General features: G+C 42.6%; 1 protein-coding gene across 3 annotated transcripts; it reads right to left on the bottom strand.

Annotated features, from left to right (window-relative positions):
• Positions 1 to 1,324: 1,324 nt before the first annotated feature.
• Positions 1,325 to 23,809, bottom strand: LOC308311314 (peroxisome proliferator-activated receptor alpha-like; the record flags this gene model as incomplete). 3 transcript variants are annotated; one of them, XM_080757988.1, is made up of 8 exons in its annotated part: positions 23,617 to 23,809; positions 17,793 to 18,066; positions 14,992 to 15,155; positions 10,482 to 10,620; positions 5,488 to 5,687; positions 3,876 to 4,142; positions 2,583 to 2,826; positions 1,325 to 1,617 (listed from the first exon to the last, which is right to left on the bottom strand). In XM_080757988.1, the coding sequence occupies exons 2-8, from the start codon at positions 17,998 to 18,000 to the stop codon at positions 1,325 to 1,327; spliced, it is 1,515 nt and encodes a 504-aa protein (XP_080614114.1). In that variant the 5' UTR covers positions 18,001 to 18,066; positions 23,617 to 23,809. The 3 variants fall into 3 exon arrangements, with proteins under 3 accessions (XP_080614114.1, XP_080614116.1, XP_080614115.1); XM_080757990.1 differs by having other exon boundaries at positions 1,325 to 1,594; XM_080757989.1 differs by having other exon boundaries at positions 3,876 to 4,109.
• Positions 23,810 to 25,095: the final 1,286 nt, after the last annotated feature.

The following is a 25,095-nucleotide window of genomic DNA, read 5'->3' as shown; positions in this document are numbered from 1 at the left end:
GAACATACGAGGTTCCCATCTGACAGCAACAACATCATCTGTCCCTATCACTCTCACTGCACCTCAGCTACAGTCACTTAAAGCACTGGTTCTCAATTCTTTCAGACTGGGACCCCCCAAAATAATCACATTTGAACTGGGGACACTCAGGCATGAAGGAAGCATGAGTTCAAGTACGTTGCTCTCCCCATGTCCCCCATATATGGGGACTAGGTTGGCGGAGGGTGTGTAGAGCCCAGGATCACATTAGATAATTGACACAGGGGTGAAAAATGGGTTACAAAATATGAAAAAAAAAGAAGTTAGAACCCATCTTGTTCCCCCCCCCCCCCCAAACTCAACATGAAAACAAAAACGCCAATACAGTGGAATTGCGTGTGCGTGCATGCGTGTGTGTTGGACGTGCACACTGCTGAAATGTTGTATAAAACATAACCAGAGACTCATTCAAGTACTTTGTTTTTCAGGTATATCTTCCTATTATGTCTATTTAACTAAAGGTTAAAGGGGTTAGACTCAAATGACTCTAACCGTTAGAGTCATTTGAGCCACTCATAATGGAAGCATTAGCACTTTTTAAATTGAGTGTTTCATCATTTACAGAGTGCTTGCATGCAGAATTTATTGATGCCCACAATGTTTGAACCTGTCGACCATTGCACTCAAACGTTGCGTCATCGCCAATAGCTGAAAAAAGGTATAAATTGTTACAAAAATATATTTTCAGAGAGAGAGAGAGAGAGAGAGAGAGAGAGAGAGAGAGAGAGAGAGAGAGAACTGACCTTAGTGTACACCATAATGTAAGCAACACAGTCACAGCTAGCTTTTTCATGCCCCTTTAAATGTCCTTGAGCTCTGAACAGGATAGTGTGTGAGTGTGTATACTATATATATATACCGGTATATATATAGACACAGTATATAATATGTGTGTGTGTGTGTGTGTGTGTGTGTGTGTGTGTGTGTGTGTGTGTGCAGTATACCTTGTGTCCAGTAACTAGAACCTCTCACATCCCCACATAGGCTACATCATCCAATGTGTTTGTATGTGTATTTTTTGTTCATAAAATTAACATAACTATAACGAAATGCATTTGAAATTAAATAAAAAGGTTACTTTTCAGGATTCCATTTCAAAAATAGCAAAAAAATAAATCTGGATTTTAATTCAAATATAGCAAAAAAAAATGTCGATCTACAAGTGTGACGCGTTTTGACCATGTAGATCGGCTATGTTGGCTACAACAGTGATATGCAATATAGGCCCTCTTTGAGTGTGGAAATATAGCGGCCCTCGCCATGGTCAAAGTTGCCCACCCCTGGGCTACATACGTAACATGGGCCACACCTCAGTACATGTCCCTGTAAATCTCCTGCAGGAGCGGGTGCAGTGCCGTGTCCTCCGTCCTCTTGATGTCCTGGACCAGCTGAGCGTGCTCAGTGACCAGCTGGCGCAGGTCGGCCAGCTTCTGCAGCAGCCGCGGGAAAAGGAAGGCGTCGTGCGGGTGGTTGGCGAGCAGGTGGAGCCGCAGCGCCTGGACGACGCTCTCCTGGAGACGCTCCACCGGCGTCGCGTCCACCAGGCCCGGGCGGTCTGCGTTTGGGGGAGGGGCGTAACTAAATGTGTGTAAACTAAATGAAAACTACGCTGCGACAAATTTCGTCAACAAGTAAAAACTAGACTAAATGTTAGGAAGGGACTAGTGGAGAAAATATCCAGTATAAGTAGAACACGAGTCATTTTACACTTGGACGCGCTGTGTCCCGTACGGCACATTTGAGAATTTTGAATAATTTGTGGTTTGCGGTAAAGCTATTCCTGCAATGTGGCAAACAAAAGCTTCCCCGAAAAAGAAATTGCCTTCACTGGAAATGTCAGCTTCAACTGCAGAATCAGGTCATTATTACCATTCATTGCAGCTGAAAAACCTTCAGAAGACAGACAGATAGAAACGTTTGAAGGACCATTTCAACATATCGTTGCTGTCGAGAGGACACCACCAACTCCTTTTTTGCATAAATCAGTGCTATTGAACACCATTTACGTCTATGTGTTGGTTGGAAATATATTGAACCAATGGAAAGTAGTAAAAAGCGATTCGGACAAAACCTCTTAACTCCATTGGACCCTCACACCGTCTGCTAAAGCAGCTAACTCCACCCCATTGACAATAATATAAAGTCACAATACCAACGTCGATGAGGCAGTATTGCTTTGTTTTAAAAATAGAAGATTTTCTTTATTTCCTAAAAAATATATATATATTTCTTTTTTCATTACACAGAAAAATGAACAATTTAGAGAGGCGGTTTCTTCCCGACAGCAGAGATATGAAATGTCCTATTTTGACATTCCCCAAATTCGACCAGCTGACCATTCTGGGTCAGCTGACTGCGTGTTGATTTGGCATCTAGCTTTTCTTTGTTGAAGAAATTGTCAATATATTTATTTAGTCTTAGTTTTAGCCATCATAGCTTAGTTTTCATTTAGTTTCCATTTAGTTTTCGTCAGTGAAAAAAAGCTAGTCGCCGAACATTTCTTTCATCTTAGTATTAGTCGACGGAATCAACACTAGGCTTACCTCCGCAGCAGATGATGGCGGCGACGAACAGCGCCAGGTCGCTGTCGTCCAGCTCCAGGGTGTTGAAGCGCGCGGCGAAGCGGAACTTGGGCTCCATCATGTCGCTGAGCGGCCGCCGGAGGCTCTTGAGGAACTCGCGGGTGATGAAGCCTCCGCCGCGTGCCACCAGCAGGCCGTCCTTGTTCATGCAGGACGCCAGGAGGGTGAAGAGGGCCTCGTACACGCCGTACTTCAGCAGCGTCACCTGACATTTGGACAGCAAAACTTTGATTTTTTGTTTTAGTCATGGTCTCTTGAATAGCTTTAATTTAGTTTTAGACAAATTTTAGTCACCGGGAATGTTAGTTTTAGTCGACTAAATATCATGAGATTTTAGTCGACTAAATCTACAGTTTTTGGGGGGCCTTAGTTGATAGCGTCCTAATTTACACTGTAAAATGTCTTTTACTTATACTGGATCTCTTGTCCACTAGTCCCTTCCTAAAATGTTTGTCATGTTTGTCGACGAATTTGTCAATGTATTTAGTCTTAGTCATCAATCATCATAGCTTAGTTTTCATTTTTGTTTCCATTTAGTTTTCGTCAGTGAAAAAACGAAATCAACAAACATACTTTTCTTTATCTGCACGATGCCTGATTTATACTTTGTCCGGCGCCGGTGTTGAGGCGAAAACAGACGATTTACTCACAACGTGACACCTGTTGTGAGCTAGTAAATCATCTGTTTTTAGGTATAGTTATATTATATACAGGGTTCCCAAACATTTGCAACCATGTCTTATGGCAATCATACACGGTGCAATAATGAGGCTCTAACACCTGTGTGCCATCGATGCCCTCGAGCGAAGGTGTCATGTAACAAACATAATAGATTTACAAGCCGACAACATATCACAATGCAACATTTTGTTATTATTATCACTATTCCTTTTGTCATGTAACGTCCTGTACACATTAGGCCACAGGTATTTCACATAGCCTAATGTTTTATGAACAAATTACAAAATCATTAGCCAAAAACTATTGATGTACCGGTATATCCAAACATTTTACAAACTATTTGATTTATTCCTTTTCCCGGCCTGGAAAACAGTTTTTCTACATTTCAAAATATTTCCAGGAATCCCATGACTTTCATGTACTATTATTCAGCATGACTGTGCCATGTATTATCCATCCACCCACCCACCCACCCATCCATCCATCCATCCATCCACCCACCCACCCATCCATCCATCCATCCATCCATCCATCCATCCATCCATCCATCCATCCATCCATCCAGTACAGTACCTGATCATTGAGGTCTAGGTTCTGGAACCCCGGCACAGCCTTAGCGAACTCCGTCAGCTCCGTGACCGTCTCCACAGACGTGCTCTGGCAGCAGTGGAAGAGCCGGGCCTCCGCTTCCCTGTCCCCCGCGGCCTCGCCCACCAGGGGGTCTCCCCCTCCCTCGGTCTGCTCCTTTTCGGCGGGCCGCCATTCACATCCGTGCAGCACATGTACGGCCAGCGTCCTCTCGGCCTCCTGGAACGTCTCCATGTCGTGAATGACCAAGGGCTGCGAGCAAACTAATCAATTTAATCAATTTTAAAACCTATATATATTTTTTCTTTTAAATAATCGGCTAAGAAACGATCCCATGAGCCCAAGGCGAAAAGCTTAAAAATATTTATACATATTTATATATAATGGAATTTCTCCAAAATATAATTTTGTATACAGTATTGATATACATGTTTTACTTGATTAATGAACCACTTTTTGGCTCAACACAAAATACTGAAAATAGCAGAACTGCAAGCTCACAAGTATCTTTTCTTTCTTTCTTTTAGCCTATAATGGAATGCCCAAAATAGGTATAATAGATTATTAAGCGATTATTTTATTAAACTAGAACTGCACTCTGTCGAGTGCCTACTTGCTTGTTGCACACAAGTAGGCCATTGCCATAAATGGCCTACTAGGAAAAAAAGTAGTATTTTGAAGTATGGTAATGATTACTTATGCCCGTTATGGCAGTAGTGTCAGATTACATACATGTATACATACCTTTAGTCCACCCGACACTGAAACATGTCATCATTACGTCACCATCGATAACCAATTATACCCTGACATCGGTACATATCTTCATCACGTCATGGGACATACACTTCGTAGCATGACGGAAAACATACAGTACCTGCACGGTCTGCTTCCGTATGTACCGTGCCAGCATATGACGTCATATCATATGCTGCTAAGGGACATACATATCGTAGCACCTGACTGATAACATTACTTGCACGCTCTGCTTACACAAGTAACTAGAGGTTCGTGGCACTGCAGATCCAACCTATATGTCTGAGTCATAGTGTGGGGGCTTTGTCAGAGTGCCCGTTGTACCCGTCTGTCTGTGTCCCTTTTGTGTCCATACTGTATATGGAGATCCCTGATGTCATTAGTATATGCCCATACCCTGTATATTGGCATACCCAATATGGGCATATCGGTCGGTTTTGCCGTTCTGGACAACAGCCTATTCAAACAACTCAGTGGCAGGCACCGCACTCCCTCCAGTCCGAGTTTGAAGTCGGTCGGCCCCATACACACATGACCATATGTGTGCATAGCGATTGGACCTGTGGCTCTGGACAGCCGGATGTCCACATATGCCTATATATGGGCATATCAGGTACGTTTAAAGTTACGTCTGAGTCATAGAGACTTGACTATGGGTATGTTTATGGTTACGTCTGATTCAGAGTGACGGGGCTATGGTCAGCCGGCCCGTTCTCCCTCAAGCCAGTTCTAATATAGGACTCTCGATTAATCGATACGTGTTTTGAACACAATTACTTTGAATAATTTGTCGCACCCCTAAAAATGGACGGGTTTTCACTGTGTACATAAGTCTACATACGGGCGTGCTGGTCTTTCCGCTGAGGACGAGGCGAGCCTTGGCCTTGTTCATGTTGAAGTTCTTCTGGTAGGCCTCGTGGATCTGTCTCACCAGGCTCCTGTGCTGCTCCTGCAGGGACCCCACTGACTCCAGCACGGCCGTCTGGCTCTGCGCTTCCAGCTTCAGCCTCTCCGACTGTGGCATCCGACCGAAGCGGATAGCTGGAGGAGGGTCAGCAGACAGACACATATCAAACACACGATAATAAATACAAACATAGAAATGAGAGTATAAAAGTATAAAACATTTGAATAATAAATGCGTGTTGAGGGGGCGGGGGGGTTCTAAACTGAAATACATTGTGAAAACATATTTCCAGGGTACAACAAATACTGTATTTCCAATTAGATTCTTCAGTTCACTTATTGTATTGTATATTTACTGTATGTTCCTTCTTCTTATACCTAAAAGCCAAAGGTGATCAGGCTTTCTCTGTAGCTGCACCTATATCGTGGAATAATCTCCCATTCCTGTAAGCCCCACCGTTGAGATTTTTTTATCCAAACTGAAGACCCACGTTTTTACTCTTATTCGAACCAGGGTTCAAGTCGATATTGCACTTATGCGCTTCAGGCATTACAGACTACTTGTCAACCATTAGGTGTGTGTCCTACAGTACCTCCAACCACTGCAGGTGATTGATTGATTGATTGATTGATTGACATTTTTATTCACAGTATGTAGAATGGATACATTTCAACAAAAGTACAGGTCAATACAAAAACTGTTACGAGGATAAAACAAGAAAAAGCACTAGTTTACATCAGGGATTCAGGGTCCTCCATTTTTAATTCATCAGAACATTTAAAGACGTATAAATATACAGTTCTATGCAAAAATAAAATGTTATAGGGGCCAGTTTGGAATTGCAGCCGTCCATAGGTGTTTTGAAGGAGTCAAGGGATTCACATATCTTAATGGATGTTGGTAGAGCGTTAAACATTTTAGTAACACAGGAGCAAAATTAATTCAACCCCTTGTTAGAGCCGAATCTGGGTTGAACGTGGTTTGTAGAACTCCCTCTGGTGTTGTGATCGTGGACTTCGTTGACATTAAGGAAGTATTTAGACAGGTACATGGGTATCTTAGAGGTGTAGCGAATCTTGTAGAGGAGTCCCATTGCAAGTGGCTTGTTGTCAACCCTAAGCCATTCCAACCTATCAAGTCATATTAACATAATTTACCATACAGAGTGGTTAAAATAATATTTTATTCATTAAAAGAAGTTCCGCATTGCAGCTTTAACAGCTTCTCAGCCTGCGGGAGAAGGTGAAACTCAAGACTCAAGACCCACTGGCAAAAGCAGGGCAGGAAAGCAACTAATAGGATTGTAAACTTCACCCGTGGCATTTTACGAGCCACTGAGGATTTTAAAAATAGAAGACAGCCGTCTGAATGTTTGTTTACCTGCCAAAGTGGCGGACAAGCTCACGGTTAAACAGCCAGCATTTGGCTGGCAGCCATATAATGTTCCATTTGCACCCTATGGTTCAACAACACGGAGTTCAACATGCTTGTACTGTACATGCATGTGGATAGATGGGACATACGCTTACTGTATGTGTTCACGCACGCACTCACTCACGCACAAATGTTTGTATTGCTATAGCCTACTTGAAAATATATCATATATTAAGATAGTTACGTTTTTTAACTTTAACTATCTTTATATTTAATAATGCCATTTTATAAATGCCATTTAACCCCTACGACTAAAATCACAATCATCAAATTAAAATCAATCAAAAATACTGTATAAATCAGGCATAACTCCAACCCTGTCCTAAACCTAATGCCTGACCCTAACTCCAATCTGAATGTTTTCCTAATTGTAATTGTATGTTTCATCATAAATACAGAAAGAAGTCTTTCCCCTCAGTGTCCATTTCTCAAATTCTACTATACTTCTGGGGACATTCGGCCCATGCAAACACACACACACACACACACACACACACACACACACACACACACACGCACACGCACAAATGTGCTGAGACTTGTCTTCCTATAGCTACACGAGGTCAGTGGGTTTATCCAGTCCGAGGGAAACATGCTATCCTGTACAGCGGGCAGCCATCTTGGACGAACCCACTGACCTTGTGGCAGTCATTACAGATAACGGCACCAGATGTGGAGCTATACGGGCCTGCCTGCGCTCTCTCAAAAGTCAGCCGGGTCGACACGGTTGTTCCTGGACATCGTTCTATTAAACAAAACAAAACCAAAAATAAAACCCTGGTCAATGTAAACATGTTGACCTCACTCCGTATACGCTGTCGTAAATTAAGACTGTGGCCTTTATTCTGAAAACTGTAGCTCAATACATCTTTATTCCACAAATGAATCTGTGGCTATTTTGAGACGTGTCATTGAAAGGGTGTTTTTCGTTTATCTAGCCAGTATTTAGTACTAATGTCTTTTTTGTTTTCCATGTTTAGAGTTAAATAAAAGTGTACGCAGCAAGAGCAAAACCTTATAAATGTGCAACTCTGAGAGTCCACATGTAACCACATTGACCCTTACCATCGAGGACTTTGCAGTGTAACTCTTTCTAAAGCAATGCGTGCAGCCATGCACCTTGTGACAGATGTGCGGTTTCTGTGTCACACGAGATGGTTGTGGTTAGGACCCCATGACTCATGAACAGTGAACACACGCACGCAAAATACAGGACTACAAACTGTGTGTATACAACTGTGTATAAAATACTTCCTTACACACAAATATTTTATGAGCACTGCGTGACCTTAAAATTATACTAGTGAAATCCCTCCTCAGACACTTATGTGAGACAGATTTGTGCAGCAATAATTAGAGGGACAATTTATGTCTCATACAATTACAATACAGTGCCTTGAATTTATGATTTCTAACTTTATTTGTGCATGGAATGCGAGTGAATGTTGCAACTCATAGGTCTAAAATCTATTCTGATTTTGTCTTAGAGAAGACGAAATCTTGCACACTGTGAGGGAAAAGGATGTCTTATCAGAGATTTGTGATACGATTAATCAAAATGAATCGATCAGGTTACACATCAAATCGAGTGTAAAGGGCAACAGACAAAGGGACTGACTCAGACAGAGACATTTACATTCAGATAGACGGGCATTGTCCCGATTCCCAATAGTGTGCAGATCATGCTTTTATCTTCATGGTAAACAATTTATTTTGAAACAACAGAATGCTATCTTGGCGCAAAGACATTCGTGAATGATGTGATGATGTCATCAGACTAAGCCAGTGGAGTTCATCAAAGTGGATGAACTCTGAACTGGAAAAAAAGAAACTAACACGTTCAACCCCGGTGGAAAAGGGGCCTGAGAGTAGATTTGTACACGCGGCAGAGTAGATTAGATTAGAGCGTAAATCTGTAGTCCGTAGATTAGAGCTTTTTTTTTTTTTTTTTAAGATTTGTTTTTGGCTTTTGTGCCTTACAGTATAGTTACAGTGAAGACAGACAGGAAAGAGGGAGAGAGAGAGGGGGAGAGACACGCAGCAAGGGTCGTCATGAGCGGGACTCGAACACGCGATGCGCTGTCAGGCAAGAGCCTATATGTGGCATGAACCCGGACCACCAGGCCAGCGGGCCGCCGATTAGAGCATTTCTGATAATGCTGAACTATCCAAACGCACCCCTTGGGAAGCTCTAAATACTTCTATTCGTGGACACATTATTATATCAATTTACAATTTAGGCATTTAGCAGACGCTCTTAATCCAGAGCGATTTACATTAAGCAAGAACAAAAAAGCATGGGAATAAATCACATAAAAAGCATATCCTACAATGCCTCGTCTTAAAGGATTCTCTTCAGAGTCAGAAGGGGACGGAAGACATTGGACATAACAGAGGGGCAGTGGGACACAGCTTTACAAGGTGCTTGTACCATGCTGTTTTCACTTCCTCAAAATGGATTCAAATGTGCCTCTTTGGCACGATCGTCGTCTAGATTGCTGGCTCTGCCTGAAATTATTTGGAGCTCCATTTTACAAACTCTATGGAAGTCTGAGGGATTCTAATTTATTTTTAACCCATTTCGGGCGGGAACCCCTTTTAGTGTTATAATTATGTTATAATTTGGCTATTGAAAAATAGCAGATCTACAAGCTCATAGCTTGTAGATCTGCTATTTTAGAAAAAGCTTTAAAATGTGTCGTAAAAATGGCCATATAATGGTCCATTTTGGTCCCCTGAACCAGTGCACCGAAGCAGCACTGGTGAAAAGTAACTGTACTTAAGTACTGTACTTAAGTCCTATTTTGAGGCATTTGTACTTTACTTGAGTATTTCTAATTTCCAATAATTAATAAATTCTACTCCACTACATCTCAGAGGCAATTTAATATAATTTTACTCCGCTACATTTATTTGAAAACTTTAGTTACTATAGTTACTTTGTAGGTTTTGATTATTATTATAAAACATACAGTACTAAGTCAGTGTAAAGTGTAAATATCATGTTGACCTTTTACAGAGCTAGTATAGAGTCAATCCTAAAATACGGTATGTCCAGGTCACAATCCAATCTAACTGTGAAGTACAAATCTCAAATAAGTTGGGAGTTTCATGGTGTTTTTTCCTTTTCGTATGTGAACGTGTCTGTTATTTGTATGCAGCTGTGACTCTGTCTCCAAGACAAATTTCTCCCAACCTTGAACGACTCCAGCCTTATATCTTTGGCCATTTGAAAAATAGCCGATCTACAATGCGATGAGACGCATTGTGAGCTTGTAGATCTGCTATTTTCAAAATATTTTTCTACGTTTGAAAAATGTAAATGGGATGCCATTACTTGATGCCAATACTTTTACTTTTACTCAAGTACATTTTGAATTCCGGCATATTGCAGCATTGATACTTTGACTTAAGTAAGTCATTCGAGTACTTTTTCCACCACTGCGAAGCAGTCGGCTGTGTGTGTGTGAGTGTGTGTGGAGTGCAGGCGGTACCGTTGTGAGACATGCCAGCGGACAGACACTTGTGGAAGCGGCAGTACTGGCACTTGTTGCGGTTCTTCTTTTGGATCTTGCAGCTGTGCTCACACTTGTCATAGTCCAGCTTCAGTCTGATGGTTCTCCTGAAGAACCCCTGGTGGACGGACAGAGACGAGAGCATGTTAGAAAAAGGAACTGATTGCAACGACAACCCACACAGCCAGCTCATACCCACCAGAGGGCTGCACCCAATATTCGGCCACCGAAACTATTCAGTCGAATAGTGGCAACGAAATATGCATATTCGGTATTCGGTTTAGGTTGAACCGAAACCGAATAGTCAAAGAACGTTTGAAGTTACCTTTCATAACCTACTGTTTTGTTGTGAAAATTGTGAAAATTTGGCCATTATCATGTAGCTCTACAACAACAAATGTACGTCCATGACAGCAACAAAATGTAGGTACAAAAACTGGTAAAAAAAAAGAAGACAAATATATAATATTAATGATATTCGACTATTCCGGTTTTCGGCCAACTGTTTCCTATATTATTCGGTATTCGGTTTTGGCCAAAAACGTCCCATTCGGTGCATCCCTAAAAGCCAAACACTGGCCAATGTTGGTGGCGGCAGCCGGCAGATACGTTTTGGTTTGTCTACTCTGGCCGGTCATCAGCTTTGCTAGCTATTCTATTTTAACTCTCTTAAAACACACACACACCTTGAGGAGTCTACAGTACACCAGGTTCGCTACTTTTTCCCTGCAACACCAAATCTATTCAAACAGTCAATCTACAAGCTCGTGGAGTGTTGCATTGCGGCACATTGTGAGCTTGAAGATCTGCTATTTCTGCCAAATGTTTCCACCCAAACAGTCCAAGTGAATAAATCTAGTTGTTTAGTAAATTAAACATTCCACACATTATATTATATTTATGGCCATGAGGTCAATGTTGTGACTTCCCATGATGTCCTGAATAGCATTCATAGAGGCCCGCAACTAGTACGAGACACAGCATCGACTGGTTCTTCTGACAAATGTTTTCAGGCTCATGGGTCGTCCATCAAATGGAGCCGACACAGAAACTTTATGGAGCTTTTGTTGTTTTTCCCCCTTTGGCTCTTATACCACAGCGTGTGGTGGGTTCCGTGGGTTAGGAGGACCCGCTGTAATACCGCTGGATATGGCACTGCCTCGGATCCTTTGATGGCCAAAAACATAAACTCCAGTCCCATGTGATAGTCATCAAACAATGCATGACAGCTGGGGACTTAAAAACAGATGTATATTTATACGCCTGTGTGCTGTTGAACTTGCGTGCATGTATGCGTGCTGTGTGTGTATGTATGTGCACAAATACTTTTAGATTTTGTTATATTAATACCGGTACTTCATTATCTCATTATTGGGTTTTATAAAAAATGTATACTGTATTATTATTACATTACTGGGTGTCACACTATAGCTCTACAGCTTGTGCGCGTGCACACGGCCTGTGTTGCCAAGACTGACACTCCGTTCTTTAACCCATTCAGGACGGGGAACCCCGTTTGGTGTGTTTAAAGGACCACTTCACCACATTTCAACCTATCTTCATATAATAGGTCCTCATAATGATCATAAAAAAGGTGAATTTTTGTTCTACTCGGTCTGTGTCTCATAGGAGGGCTGTGGGCAGTTCAGAAACCGTCTGACATCATCGATGGGGAATACAAGCCAATAGAAACTGCAGGCTTTCTAGTCCTGAAAAGTTGCAATGCGAAAATGGAAGCCATCGTTCTCACGATAATGAAAATCTAAATATTTTTGTAAAAAAAAAAAGAAATCTGCCTAATGATGATGTCACTGGAAGACGGTTTCTAAACTGCCCACAGCCGTCCTATGAGACACATACTGAGTATCATGCAATTTTTTTAGAATGGGCCTCAGGTCTAGAGGTGTTGAGGCAGGGGTCACCCCGGCATGGTGGAAACGGGCGGTTTAACCGAGACCTTTGTGATGCATAATGTATTGCATGAACGCATGTGAACTCATGGCGAGACATGCATGAGTGCCTACATCTCTTCCACTGACATGGGCTGGGTGGGGGCGCTATAACGGTCTGACGTAGCAACCCTGTCATGTGCAGTGTCAAACACGCACGTGGTCAATGGTGCAACATTCTTTTGCATTCGTCACGCCGAGTGGAAACACTCGGTGACGTGGTCAATGGTGCAACATTCTTTTGCATTTGTCACGCCGAGTGGAAACACACTATGACATACATACTACATACTATGTTGGAGCCCTGTGGGCAGCTGCTTTTACACACACACACACACACACACACACACACACACACACACACACACACACACACACACACACACGCACACACACACACACACACACGCACACACCTATGACGCTCGACATGTCATCGTCCCTCTGTGTCTCCCCTCCCCCCTCCTGTCTCCTATAGGCTGGAGTTGTGGTCCCAGCACATACAGAACACTGAAAGGTTCCAGAAGACGAGATTCTCTCCAGCTGGACTCCTCAGGGCCAGAGGGGACAGAGTTCTAGGTGTGTGTGTGTGTGTGTGTGTGTGTGTGTGTGTGTGACTGTGTGTGTGTGTGTGTGTGTGTGTATTTGTGCAAAGATTATGCCAAAGTCACAGAAAGGGAGGAAGCACACACGGCAGCCAATGAAACAGCTCGATTCTCCATCCACCTACGGTATAACTATACAGTTACATGTACAGTATGTGTAACTTTATGTCCTCTAGCTAATGGGTTCTCAACATTTTTGACTGCATGGGCACCCAAATCTGAAAGGATTTATGGGACCCCCATAAGAGAACATTTGTGTTCTTAACATTTTTCACAATTATTCACAATGTTTCGAGCAGATCTGTTATTTTTGAATTGCCATAGTATTAAAAAAATAGGGTTAAAGTGGTTAAACTGTTCATCATTTTGCTGGGGGCACCCGGGGCCGGAACTCACTCGAGGACCCCTGGATGCAAACATGCACACATGCACACAGGCTGCGAGAACTCACTTTGACTAGATTTAGTCATTTGTGTGAGTGACAGCGTGCATGCGTTTGTTTGTGTGTGCAAACTATTGCATGCAAGTGTAACCTAAAAGACTATGTTGTCAGGTCACTATTCATGCATTTATCTGATGCGTGTTTGTGTGTGTGTGTGTGTGTGTGTGTGTGTGTGTGTGCGTGTGTGTTGACAGTCACCGTCACCCTGACCAGGCACTGTGCCAAGCGGGTGAGAGTTGACATGTCAACTCAGTCGTCCTACACACCACACACCACACCACCCTCCTCACATGATGTGACTGCTACACACCTACCTCACTATTAAAGGCCCACAACATTTCCACCGACACACAACAAAGTGTAAATCGGGGATTAACTTTCCACTCGCCTCAATGTCAGGCATCGTCATGAGTGTACCACATGTGCCGTGCGTGTGTGTGTGTGTGTGTGTGTGTGTGCGTACTGCACATGCTTAAAGTTCATAGCGTGAAGCTTTAACTGTATGAGGGCGCATAGTTATTGCGACAGTAGGTCGCAGTTTACTATGAAAACCTGCAAAACCTGTCAGTCAGTCTGTCCATCCATCGCATCATATATGGCCAATACAGCGTCAGTCACGCCTCGTAACACACTCCATTATACAGTATGGCCGTCTGACCCGTCTCCATATATGAAGATCACAACACTGACCTCATCAAACATACATGGAGAAGACTGGATCATCACCCAGATCTGCATATATGGAGCCGGCCAGCAACTCTACATCTGACTATATATATGGAGCTGACCATATTATGTTGAGCCTTCCCCACCCGTCATTCCTCTTCGATGTCTCCCTTTTGACTGATACCTGTCCACTCTAGACGGGCCCGCCCCAAAGTCATTAGCGCAGCCACGCCTGGCAGCCAGTTCTCAACAGGTCCGAAAATTAAGGCGAGGACCTACCTGGGCTCTAACTGGGCTAGCCAGAGGCCCCGCCTTACTAATTAGCACACATTCTACGCCCTACCTGGCCCAAAAACATCAATTAAAAATAAAAAGGTCCATATATGGGCATTCCCAGACCTGTTGTTTTAGCCCTTCAGGGCAAGGCCCTCAGGGCGTCTTAGTGGTGTGTGTGTTGCACGCATGAGGTCATGTGCGCCGGCGATGTATGATGGAATATAATTTATTCGGCCAGTGGCTCCTCCAATATCGCCATCACAATGAAAATACTTTTTTTTTCTCAAGGCCTTAAAGGAGTAGTTCATCCAAAGAAAATGACTTATTTTCTATCAATTACAAACCCCATGAAGCCAATAATGTGCAGTCTCCGGTAGACTCCTACAGGGGAGGCGTGTGAGCTTGGACTCCGTTCATCTATTTTCACATGTTTACCCGTGGAACCGAGTCAAACTAAATGTCTAATGCCTGCAATTCGTTTGAGTTTGAGGAACCCTTGCATTAGTCGTTACACATCATGCTAAACGTTAGCACTCGCATTCATGACTCACCTTGCAGCCCTCGCAGGCGTGTACCCCGTAGTGGAACCCAGAGGCCTTGTCTGAACACACCTTGCACTCCAGGCTCAGGGGGCTGGAGGTCTCTTGGGGTCCTCCTGGGTCGGGACCCCCGCCGTTGACCCCCGACGAGGGACTGGAGGCCGGGGTCAATGGATCTGCAGCGGTGGAGGACAGTCAGAACCCGTGTTCACTTTGTCCACTAAAACTACGGCGTGAAATGTTCGTCGACCACCTTTTTTTTCACTGACGAAAATGTAATAAAAAATTTATAAAAACTAAGCTATAGAGGGTATGCGCGTGACATCATCATCATACCCGGAAGTTAAGCGGGAACGCCGACTGAGTGGCAAAAATCTACTTTTCTGGCCTTGATAGCCCATACATCCAAAGAAAAGTCCTATCTGATTACATTAAACAATGTTAAAGGACAACTTTAGTTTTTTTCAACCAAGGTTCATGTTTTAGGTTGTTATTAGACAAAGTAAAAGGTGAGTGTTCATTTTCTTTCATTTGCTGCTTTCTTTCGTTTGGGGATCGACAAAATAAACTGTAGATTTAGTCGACTAAAATATAACTTGACTTTCGCTTTTAGTCTGCTGTAACATTTAATGATTTTGAACGTCTCATACATGCTTATATTTCAACCCGACTTGACTACTGTAATGCACTGTATGTTGGTGTTACCCAAGCCTGTCTGTCACGACTACAGTTAGTCCAAAACGCGTCCGCTCGCCTCTTAACAGGGACACGGAAGTATGATCACATCTCCCCGATCCTTGCCTCCCTACACTGGCTTCCTGTGCGCTACAGGATCCAGTTTAAGATTTTAATGTTTGCTTTTAAGTCTGTAAATGGGTTGGCACCAGTCTATATTTCGAAATATAAAGTATCGACAAGGGCCCTGAGGTCGACTGACCAGTCACTTCTCAAGATCCCTAAATCAAAGCTGAAATCCTGGGGGGATAGGTCATTTTCTGTTGTAGCACCCACACTGTGGAATGAACTTCCATGTCAGAGCTTCTCAATCCTTGTCTGTGTTTAAATCACGTCTGAAAACTCACTTGTACTCCTTGGCATTTGAACATACTGATTAAGAGTTGCTGCTTCTACTGCATTGTGTCCTTATGTTGCCCTGTTTATGTACTGTTGTTGTTGTTGCTGCTTTTTTAGTATTTCTTTGTATACAGCACTTTGTTTCAACCTTGTTGTATAAAAATGTGCTTTATAAATGAAGTGGATTGGATTGGATAATGATATTTAGTCGACTAAAACTAGACAAAACCTAAAACATTTCAGATTGATACATTGGTACATTTGCGGCACTGGTCAGAACATGACGATGATTAATGCCTGAACCTGACCATTGGGTGGGGGACGTGATGTTATATTTAAAAGCGCTGATGCCATATCATTTCATCCCTTGACTTTGAGGTTCCTCTCCCGTCCCGCACATCAACTCCTTGTCCCGCTTTTGTCATCTTTTGAGGTTTTTATTTCTATTTATTCATTTTTATATACCGTGCAGCACTTTGGTCAACCTTGGTTGTTTTTAAATGTGCTCTATAAATAAAATTGTCTTGACTTGGACTTGACTTTTGACTTGGGGGGGGGGGGGGGGAAGTCATCATTCAAAGTACTATTTATTTTATATTGTGCATATGTTAAACATGTTTTGTTAATTACTTTTTTGTCCTTAATTTGTGTTGCCCGAGTTAAGGTCCCTGCACACAGAGCGCGTCTTTCGGATTTTTAGCAGCGTTTTCCGAAAAATGCGTCCAGTGTGCAACCACCTTTACAGAGGGCGTCACATTGAGTCTTACTCCTCGCTCCTACAGGCTTCCCTGACAAGATGCTGCTTTGGAGGAGGAATCTCCGTTGCACTCTGACTGACTTCAGGACTGGCGTTCTCCCCTGTACTGTGACCCAGTTCACCGGGGGCCAGTTGCATAACCAACTCATACAGACGGAAGGAATTTGGGTCGAAGTGTCTTTCTAAAATTACAGAAGGCAACTGGTGTGTTTGGAGTGTTGTGCTGGGGGAACGCACAGAGGCTGCTAAAGGGCCATGGAACTAAGGCTGGGCAATTAAGCAGAAATATATCGAAACCCACATTTAGAAGCAATAACCGAGTCAATCTAGCGCATGTAGGTCAATTCGAATAATCAACACAACATTTTGAATGGATTATTTTTTATAATTAACCACTTAACCCTGTATTATACTTGTACTTGTACAATGGTGGAATACAAAAACCATTGTTGTTTTTGTCTTTTTGTTGCCGTTTTGTTTCTCTTTTCTTTTTCTTTTTTTCGTATTTTTCTGTATACATTAAAAATACTGGCCAGTATTATGCCGAATTAGGCCACTCACAACATACTTTTGTGAATAATATGTACTGGCAACAAGAAACAGATCTTGGAAGGGGTGGGGGCAAGGGGCACAAATGTAATGAAAATGTTCACCATGTTGACAAATTAATACTGCTGAATGTCATCGAGTGCTATTCAATAAACAGAACTAAAAAAAAAGAAAGAATACAAAAACCAGCTGACAGGTGAAACCGGTTTTGCCAACTTGCTAACAGGGGCCATTTGAAAACATAGGTGGCTTGCTGTGGTTCGCTACAGCAGAAATGTGCATGCATAGGCCGGGGTGAGGGGCTGCCAATGAATCTTTTCCCGTTTCATTTTGTTTTTCGCCCACGTCTTTCTGAAGCTAGACTGGGCAAGATCTTCATTGACTGGGCCTGTGGCCAAGTGGCCCAATGGACGCCTACGCTTCTGCTACTCACCCAGGCTGAGGGAGCCCTCGGACCCGGCACTCTGGTACTCGGGCTCGGGGAACAATAAGGGTCCTGCCAGCGTCTCGTCCCCTATGGAGCACGATATGTCGTCCAGGTCCTCCATTAGGTCTCCGCATAGGGGGCTGTCCAGCAGGCCGGAGTCCCCCAGAGGGGTTGGAGGGGTATAGGGCACACAGTCCCCAGGCATGTCTACCATGTTGCGGGACCTCCGGGGTTGGGCCCGGGACGGGAGGCCAGCAGGCACGCCCGCTCGCTCATCAGACTGGGGTGGGGTGGAGAAGATTAGGAGGATGGGGAATGGAGAAGACGGGAGGATGACAGAAAAAATGTAAATGAAAAGACTGAATACTTTGTTGCATCTGAAACCGCAGATCATCTGTCATCTTCATGCTGAATATCTTGAACCAATATTAAGCTACTATGACATGCCCAGAACAGAGAAGGTGACAGGAATGACTTACAAAGTGATGTTCATTAATGGATGCTGCATAGTTAAGTTTGTCCAGATCATGACTCGGGCACCTTTGACTAGGCTAAATTATAGCCCAACAATAGATGGCTTCACGTGTCATATAGTTAGACATGAGCTACGGAAACGGGTATCAGAACTGGTATGTGGACTTCACGTCTACTATGCAATTACAGTTCTCAAACGTTTTAATTTCAAGGACCTCTCAGAGTTACAGGCCTGATGGAAAGGGTCCATTTGGAACGCCCCCATTGATGCCTGAGGCCAAATCTGGGAACGCCTTCTAGGGCCTGACCTAAGGTTTCTGAAAAGCTTCAAATTTTGATTAATTATTTTTCTACATGTATAGCAATAGCTGATGAGACACAGAGAGCGTGCCGGCATCAAGGGTAGAACAACGTATAGGTTGCATCAGGCATCAATGGGTTAAGTAACCCGGATCTCACTTTGAGAACCACCACAGTAATATTTATGCAATACTGTATGTATGATTGAATTTGTGTTTATCAAAAATTATAATCTTTTAGGAACTGGATTCATTAAAATCCGAAAGGATTCCAACCTTAGCCTTGATCCCTCTGTCTGTCTGTCTGTCTGTCTGTTCTGTTCCATTCTGTTCCAGAACAGACAGGAGGCATCAGTAGAACTGCCAGATGTTCACTGCAGGGTTGCAAACATCTGTTCAATTAATTAATATATCAGTCAGATCGGCTGTGGAACGTAGGTGTGAGGGCCGTGTAGCGGCCCAAACTGTGAGGCCCGAACCTCTAGTATAATATACAAATACACAGTGAGTCCTATAGGTCTTAGACAGACACAATAATTATCATAATTAGCAGAGTTTCTGTTTGCAGAAACAAAGCAAGCATAGAGAAACAAACAAGCATAGTAGAGACAGAGTCATAACACTTATTGTCTCCACCAGGCCGAAGGCATGGGGAGAGAGTATGTTTTGCACTCCGTCCGTCCGTCCGTGTGTGTGTGTGTGTGTGTGTGTGTGTGTGTGTGTGTGTGTGTGTGTGTGTGTGTGTGTGTGTCCGCGTGCGCGCGCGTGCGCGTGTGTGTCCGTCCGTCTGTTAACAGCTAATCTCCGGCATCTTTGAAAAACCCCTTTTTTTATATTGCTCCTCCAGATTTTGTCCAAAAATCCAACAAATCGATTCGTTATACACTATCTCTATAGTCATGCGTTCAAGACGGATCTGTCCGATATTTCAGATTCCACCTAATTGGCTGACATTGGTTTTCAAAGCTTACAAACAACAACAAAAAGCCTCAAATCATGAACGGAGCATGCAATGTACATGAAATCCTTCACAGACTTCCCTACTAGGCTGAGGAATATATCCTACCCTTTTCACATTGGCCTGTTATAGCACCACCAACAGGCATATTTTTGCAAAACACATTTTTGGAATAAAATGCCATCCAATTGCCATCAAAGGTTGAAAACTTCAAATGTCACCCTTTTCACATTGGCCTCCACCAGGAGGCCACAACCTGACCTGCCCTGGTGGAGACCTGTGGGAGGGGCACTTTTTCTAGTTATCTTATGTTTTCCAAAGTAAAGTCTTCGTCTAATTCTGAGAGGGTACACAATAGACATGCATTACATTTGTACCCTAGGAGTTTCTAATGGATAAATGAACACTGAGGATTTTACAGTGTTACAGCAAGTTGAGCTTTTTTCTTCTCTGGAGGCAAGTCAGAACAAGACAGAACTCCTAATGCTAAACCCACTTGACTTAACCAAACACACTTAAAATAAATGTGCTCTGGTTGCATTACCTATGTCAAATACATCTGGCTGTCAATGTATTAACCCCTGAGAATGTAAAAATGAAGCTATTAGGGGACTTCTTTAACAGTGGTTTTCAAAGTGGGGTCCAACAGGGGTCCTTGAAGGGGTTCACCACAAAACATTTTTTTAATAATTATAGCACCATAAAATTCACGGTTTAACCACTGTAACCCTATTTTATAATTCAGTTATTCAAACATTTGAGATACAAGCTCACAGTCACAACAATGTGTCGCGATGCAAAGCTGCTTCGGCCTATATAACCTTAGAACCGTAGCTCGTAATAATCACTATTCTAAAATGGCGATGTTCTTGAAGTATAACAATACTGTATAGATGTCACGTGCATGTGTGCGTGCAGTACAGCGGTTGTCTAACTGGTTCTGCCAAACAACACAAGGTGTCTCCCAGCAGACTGACTCAACACAGAGCCAAATCATTTCACACCTCACAGTTAAAAGGAATTTGCTGTGTACTACTGAGGCACGCATGCAGCAATAAAGTGTTGCTGTATGTACAGTAGGTACTATACATCAATGATATTATCAACCCTTTCTGAAGAAATTAGGGGTTCTGTGTCTTGTCTTGCTCAAGGATCGAACCGGGAAACTTTCAGTTCCCAGGAGGCCGCTCTTACATCCTGAGCCACTGCCTCCCCTAATAATTTATACCATTTCATTATTGATGCATTAAAAGTAAGTTATACAAGTCTGGCATGAGGTCAATATATTTTTGGGAGAACTTCCACGTCTCTCTCGCTTCAGGCCCAATTTGTGGTAATAAATCAATTTGTGCCAGGTAGAGCTGATGGGGGGATTAAATTATGGGTTGATAGGGGAATAGGTCAATTAAGGGGTTTTTGAGAGGGGTAGGGGTATGCTCTCGTTTGAGGAACTGGGCATTAAATATGATATCCCTCGCAAACACATCTTTAAATATCTGCAACTGAGGGATTTTATTAGAACTAATCTGGAGCAATCCATGCTGGCCCCATCCATGTCTGTGCTGGAGAAAGCTTTGGTTAATGACCCATTCGGAAGGGGGATAATATCAGATTTTTATGCTCTATTGGTTGACTTTTCTCCAGAGTCCTCGGAAGATAGGCTTAATGCCTGGAAAACAGATATTCAGGAGGATTTAACAATGGAACAATGGAGTACAGCTTGTGCACAAGCTCAATCCCAGACTGGGAATACTCGTCTAAAACTTCTACAATACAATTGGCTTATGAGAGTGTACATCACACCAGTTAATAAGTATAATTGTAATATTCCGGATGTATGCATCAGATGCGGTGAAGATAGAGGCACATTGTTCCACTGTCTATGGGCCTGTCCAAAATTGATGGAGTTTTGGGGGAAGGTCGGGCAGGAAATACAGAAGATTTTTCAATAAATAATATTAATAATACAATATTACTATAGCAATGAAATACTATGGAAATACAGAACAATAAATGTATAAATACAAATATTGTTTTTTACTGACTGCATGTTTAATTTGTAGTGGGCTTTCTTTTTGGTACACTCTCAGAGTGTGCTATAACCCTGGGGATTTTGCTGTGTACTTTGCCTTACATGCTCTCGTTAGGATGGACCATTGAGGAAGGAAAGGGGTTGTGTCATTGCGTTCAGACACTCTCCCCGGACATTGTCTTGTAAATCTCAGTGGAACCATAATCCCACAGACAGTTTTATCTGTGACCAACAGGAGGAGAGGAAGCTAGAAGCCTAAGGGAGCGACTGAGGACAACAGACCCAACTCTATGTACACTACTAGCATTCAAAATGTGTAGTCATAGTCACCCAGTAATGTTGTGAATCCTGCCATAAAACTATAAACTATAAAATTAGGAATGGAAACCTCTGCCCGTCTGACTTTCTATCTTCGTCGATTTGTCCCCTCAGTGGGTTGCCCAAACGATCTGAACTTGTGCACGGGCAATGACCACTGGCATAATAAGGGAGCCATGAATCCTGTCGGCATCAGCCCACTGAACTCATCGTGGTACAGGGACAATAACAGGGACTTTCATGCAGCTACAGTATCTCCTCAGTGGATTGGTATCTTAAAATTGATTGAATATGATTTAAAACTTTTTCGCAAATGTGGCTGTTTATTAGCAATGTTGCCACAAGCAATAGGATCTGTGCTGCCTGCGGTCCCAAGTCTATAGTCTGCACATAGTTTGGTTGCACACATACCCGGGTATGAACTAATGACTAACTCACCAAGGTGCCATGAATTAAATTTAATAAAGCCAAAACATTACCTCAACCTTTTTTGATCTAGACATTTTCTCCCTGATTTAGTCATTATGCCATTATTTCCCCCTGGTTTAGCGTCCCTGTCACTGCCAGGTGCTGCCAACAGTTGGTCATGTGGGAGGATGAAGCCCACCACACACGCTCGCTATATCCCACTCGGTTCTGCTGCTCCCTAGTCCCTACTTAACAGGCCAACCTGTAGCAGGCAGTGGTTCTCAAACTTTTCAGGCCTCTTTATTTTATACTTTTGACGGAGTAATGGCCTTTTTTGTTTTTCTCTTCAGAGGTGTGTGTGTGTGTGTGTGTGTGTGTGTGTGTGTGTGTGTGTGTGTGTGTGTGTGTGTGTGTGTGTGTGTGTGTGTGTGTGTGTGTGACACAACTCTTAATCTCGCTCTTTCTCCAAATGAATGTGAGGATTCAAATATGTAGGTCCGTTTTAGGTAGGCTATGGATTGGGGCTTTATGAGGTATTGTGGGGACTTCTTTTTTTCTTTTTTGCTGACGCCAAGTTCTACAGTGTGGAACTTGTCAGCACAAAATAAAGTGGAAGTACAGTACACTGTCTGGCAGTGAGTTATCATCATCATCATCCATCAGGCTGTATCCAATATAGTACCACTTGGAAATGGAAAAGAAAGAAGTAGAGCGGAAAATTTGGGGATAAAAAGGAAAGCAAAATAGATTCTATTAAAATGGAAAATTAATGTTCCACATGTTCCAATAGTTTTTATGATAAAAACAGGTGTAGGCGAGGAACACCGTAAAATCTTAACTTATGCATTTGTGTCTCTCTCAGGGTTATATTTATACTCAGAATTCCAGTGAAGTTCAGAGAGGAGAACAATGGTGGGGGTGGGGGGGGGGGGGGGGGGGGGGGTGCATTCAGGTCAAATATAAAGGAGAGTCATTTATGCTACCTAAACAAAATTGCCAGCAGTGTAATCATGCAGTTAACAAACTGGACATGAATAAACAGTGTGTGGAATGAACGAGAAAATAAATTAACTTAAATCAAAGCCTATCACAATAACAATAGAGCTATCCCTGGGTTTATTTAGACAAAACATTGATTCAACACTGTTGGGAAAAACGTGGAAAAGTTAAACTTTGAACATAGCTAGCCTACTGGGGCTAGTTAAACTTAAAGCTCTTCAAACACAAGACAAAAGGTTGGGTGGGGGCACGACGAATCCTTATAATCATCATTACATAACATTGTTTTGAAATAATTACATGTGTGTACACTGTACACTATATTAAATGGTGTACATTTACCTGCAGTGAGCGCTGTGATGCTGTCCTCGTGTGTTTCAGGTAAGTGTTGCTGACAGGTGTGTTGTCAATCAGCCATCAGGTCAGGTGTGTGTTATTATTATTTATTTTATAATTATAATAATCGTAATATTCCCTCCGGACAGTGTCTCCTCACTCAGCCAGCAGCACATTAGAACATTAGTGCAGCAGCAGCCTCCCATTCTGTCAACACTGTGACTGACTGGACGGGGTGGATACCATCCCATCGCCTGGGGCGACCTGGTCCGTGCTGCGATTGGCTAGTTGGTTGTCACAGCCGCAGATACATCTGCCAACCTGTAGTCTAGTCTAGTAGTGTTTAGTGTTGTTTGTATGAATTGTTGTGTTGGCCTATCAATATTTTAGCATTAATTATTCTTTATTGTTCAATTTACAGCACAATTGGTACAGTCAGACATGTGAGCTAAAAGGATTACACAAAAAGTCCTGCCACCAGTGCCACCTAATTGTTGATTTCAAATGATCATGTAATGTGCTATCATTGCTTTTGTTTTGGGGCAGTGATCATGTATGTCTGTGTCTTCAAGCAAGCGGTTGGCAAGACAACTAACCAACCAACCAACCATCCACTAATAAGCCAATCACAGTCAGGCCGTGCCTTCAAACTATGGGACTGAAAACTTGTCAAAAGTAGTTAAGCACTTTCGGAAATGACATCATTATAGACTCACCACACCTCCCGACACACCTATGCTTTCAACCAATCATCACGCTCCTACCCCCCCCCCCCCCCACACACACACACACACACACACACACGCACGCGCACGCACGTACACACACACACACACACACACACACACACACACACACACACACACACACACACACACAGATCTATTATGCATATATTACACATATTAAACAGCTCACATATGAAGCTATAAAATATATAATGTCCCAGTCCTACAGCATTATATATGACAACTTTTTAACTTTCATATTTAAACGTGGGGGCTTTGCATTCTTTTATCATTAGGCTTTATAATGAGTCTAATCTGTGTCAAGGGATCGAATTAACATGCATTTTCTTTTCTTCTGTTGGCCCAGCTGCAGCACATTGTCTAATAAGACTTTGCCTATTTATTTATCTCTAAACCTAAAACTGGCTAAACACCATCATTTGCTGCCACCTACTGTCACCATGGCTGTAATGGCATTTATGTCGGCATAAGGCATGAACAGATGATTTAGAGGAATTTTGAATTGAGCAAATATTTATTTGAGCCTGTCCAATGTACAAAGAACTGATTAAATTTACCACAAATTAAACAAACCATGAATTCCAAACCATGGCATTCTTTTGTAGAATAATTATAGATTTATTTTATTTTATTTTTTATTAGGGCTCAAGTAGACACATGTTTTAGCAAAAAGATTGATAAAACTTGAATAGTTTTACTTCATGTTACCTGAGCTAAGAGACATACCGGTATGCAA

The sequence above is a fragment of the Protomyctophum bolini genome, assembly GCF_963924005.1.
Source record: "Protomyctophum bolini genome assembly, chromosome: 23".
Classification (NCBI taxonomy): Eukaryota; Metazoa; Chordata; class Actinopteri; order Myctophiformes; family Myctophidae; genus Protomyctophum; species Protomyctophum bolini.
The sequence above is the reverse complement of the archived record's forward strand: the minus strand, read 5'-3'. Positions and strand labels throughout refer to the sequence as shown.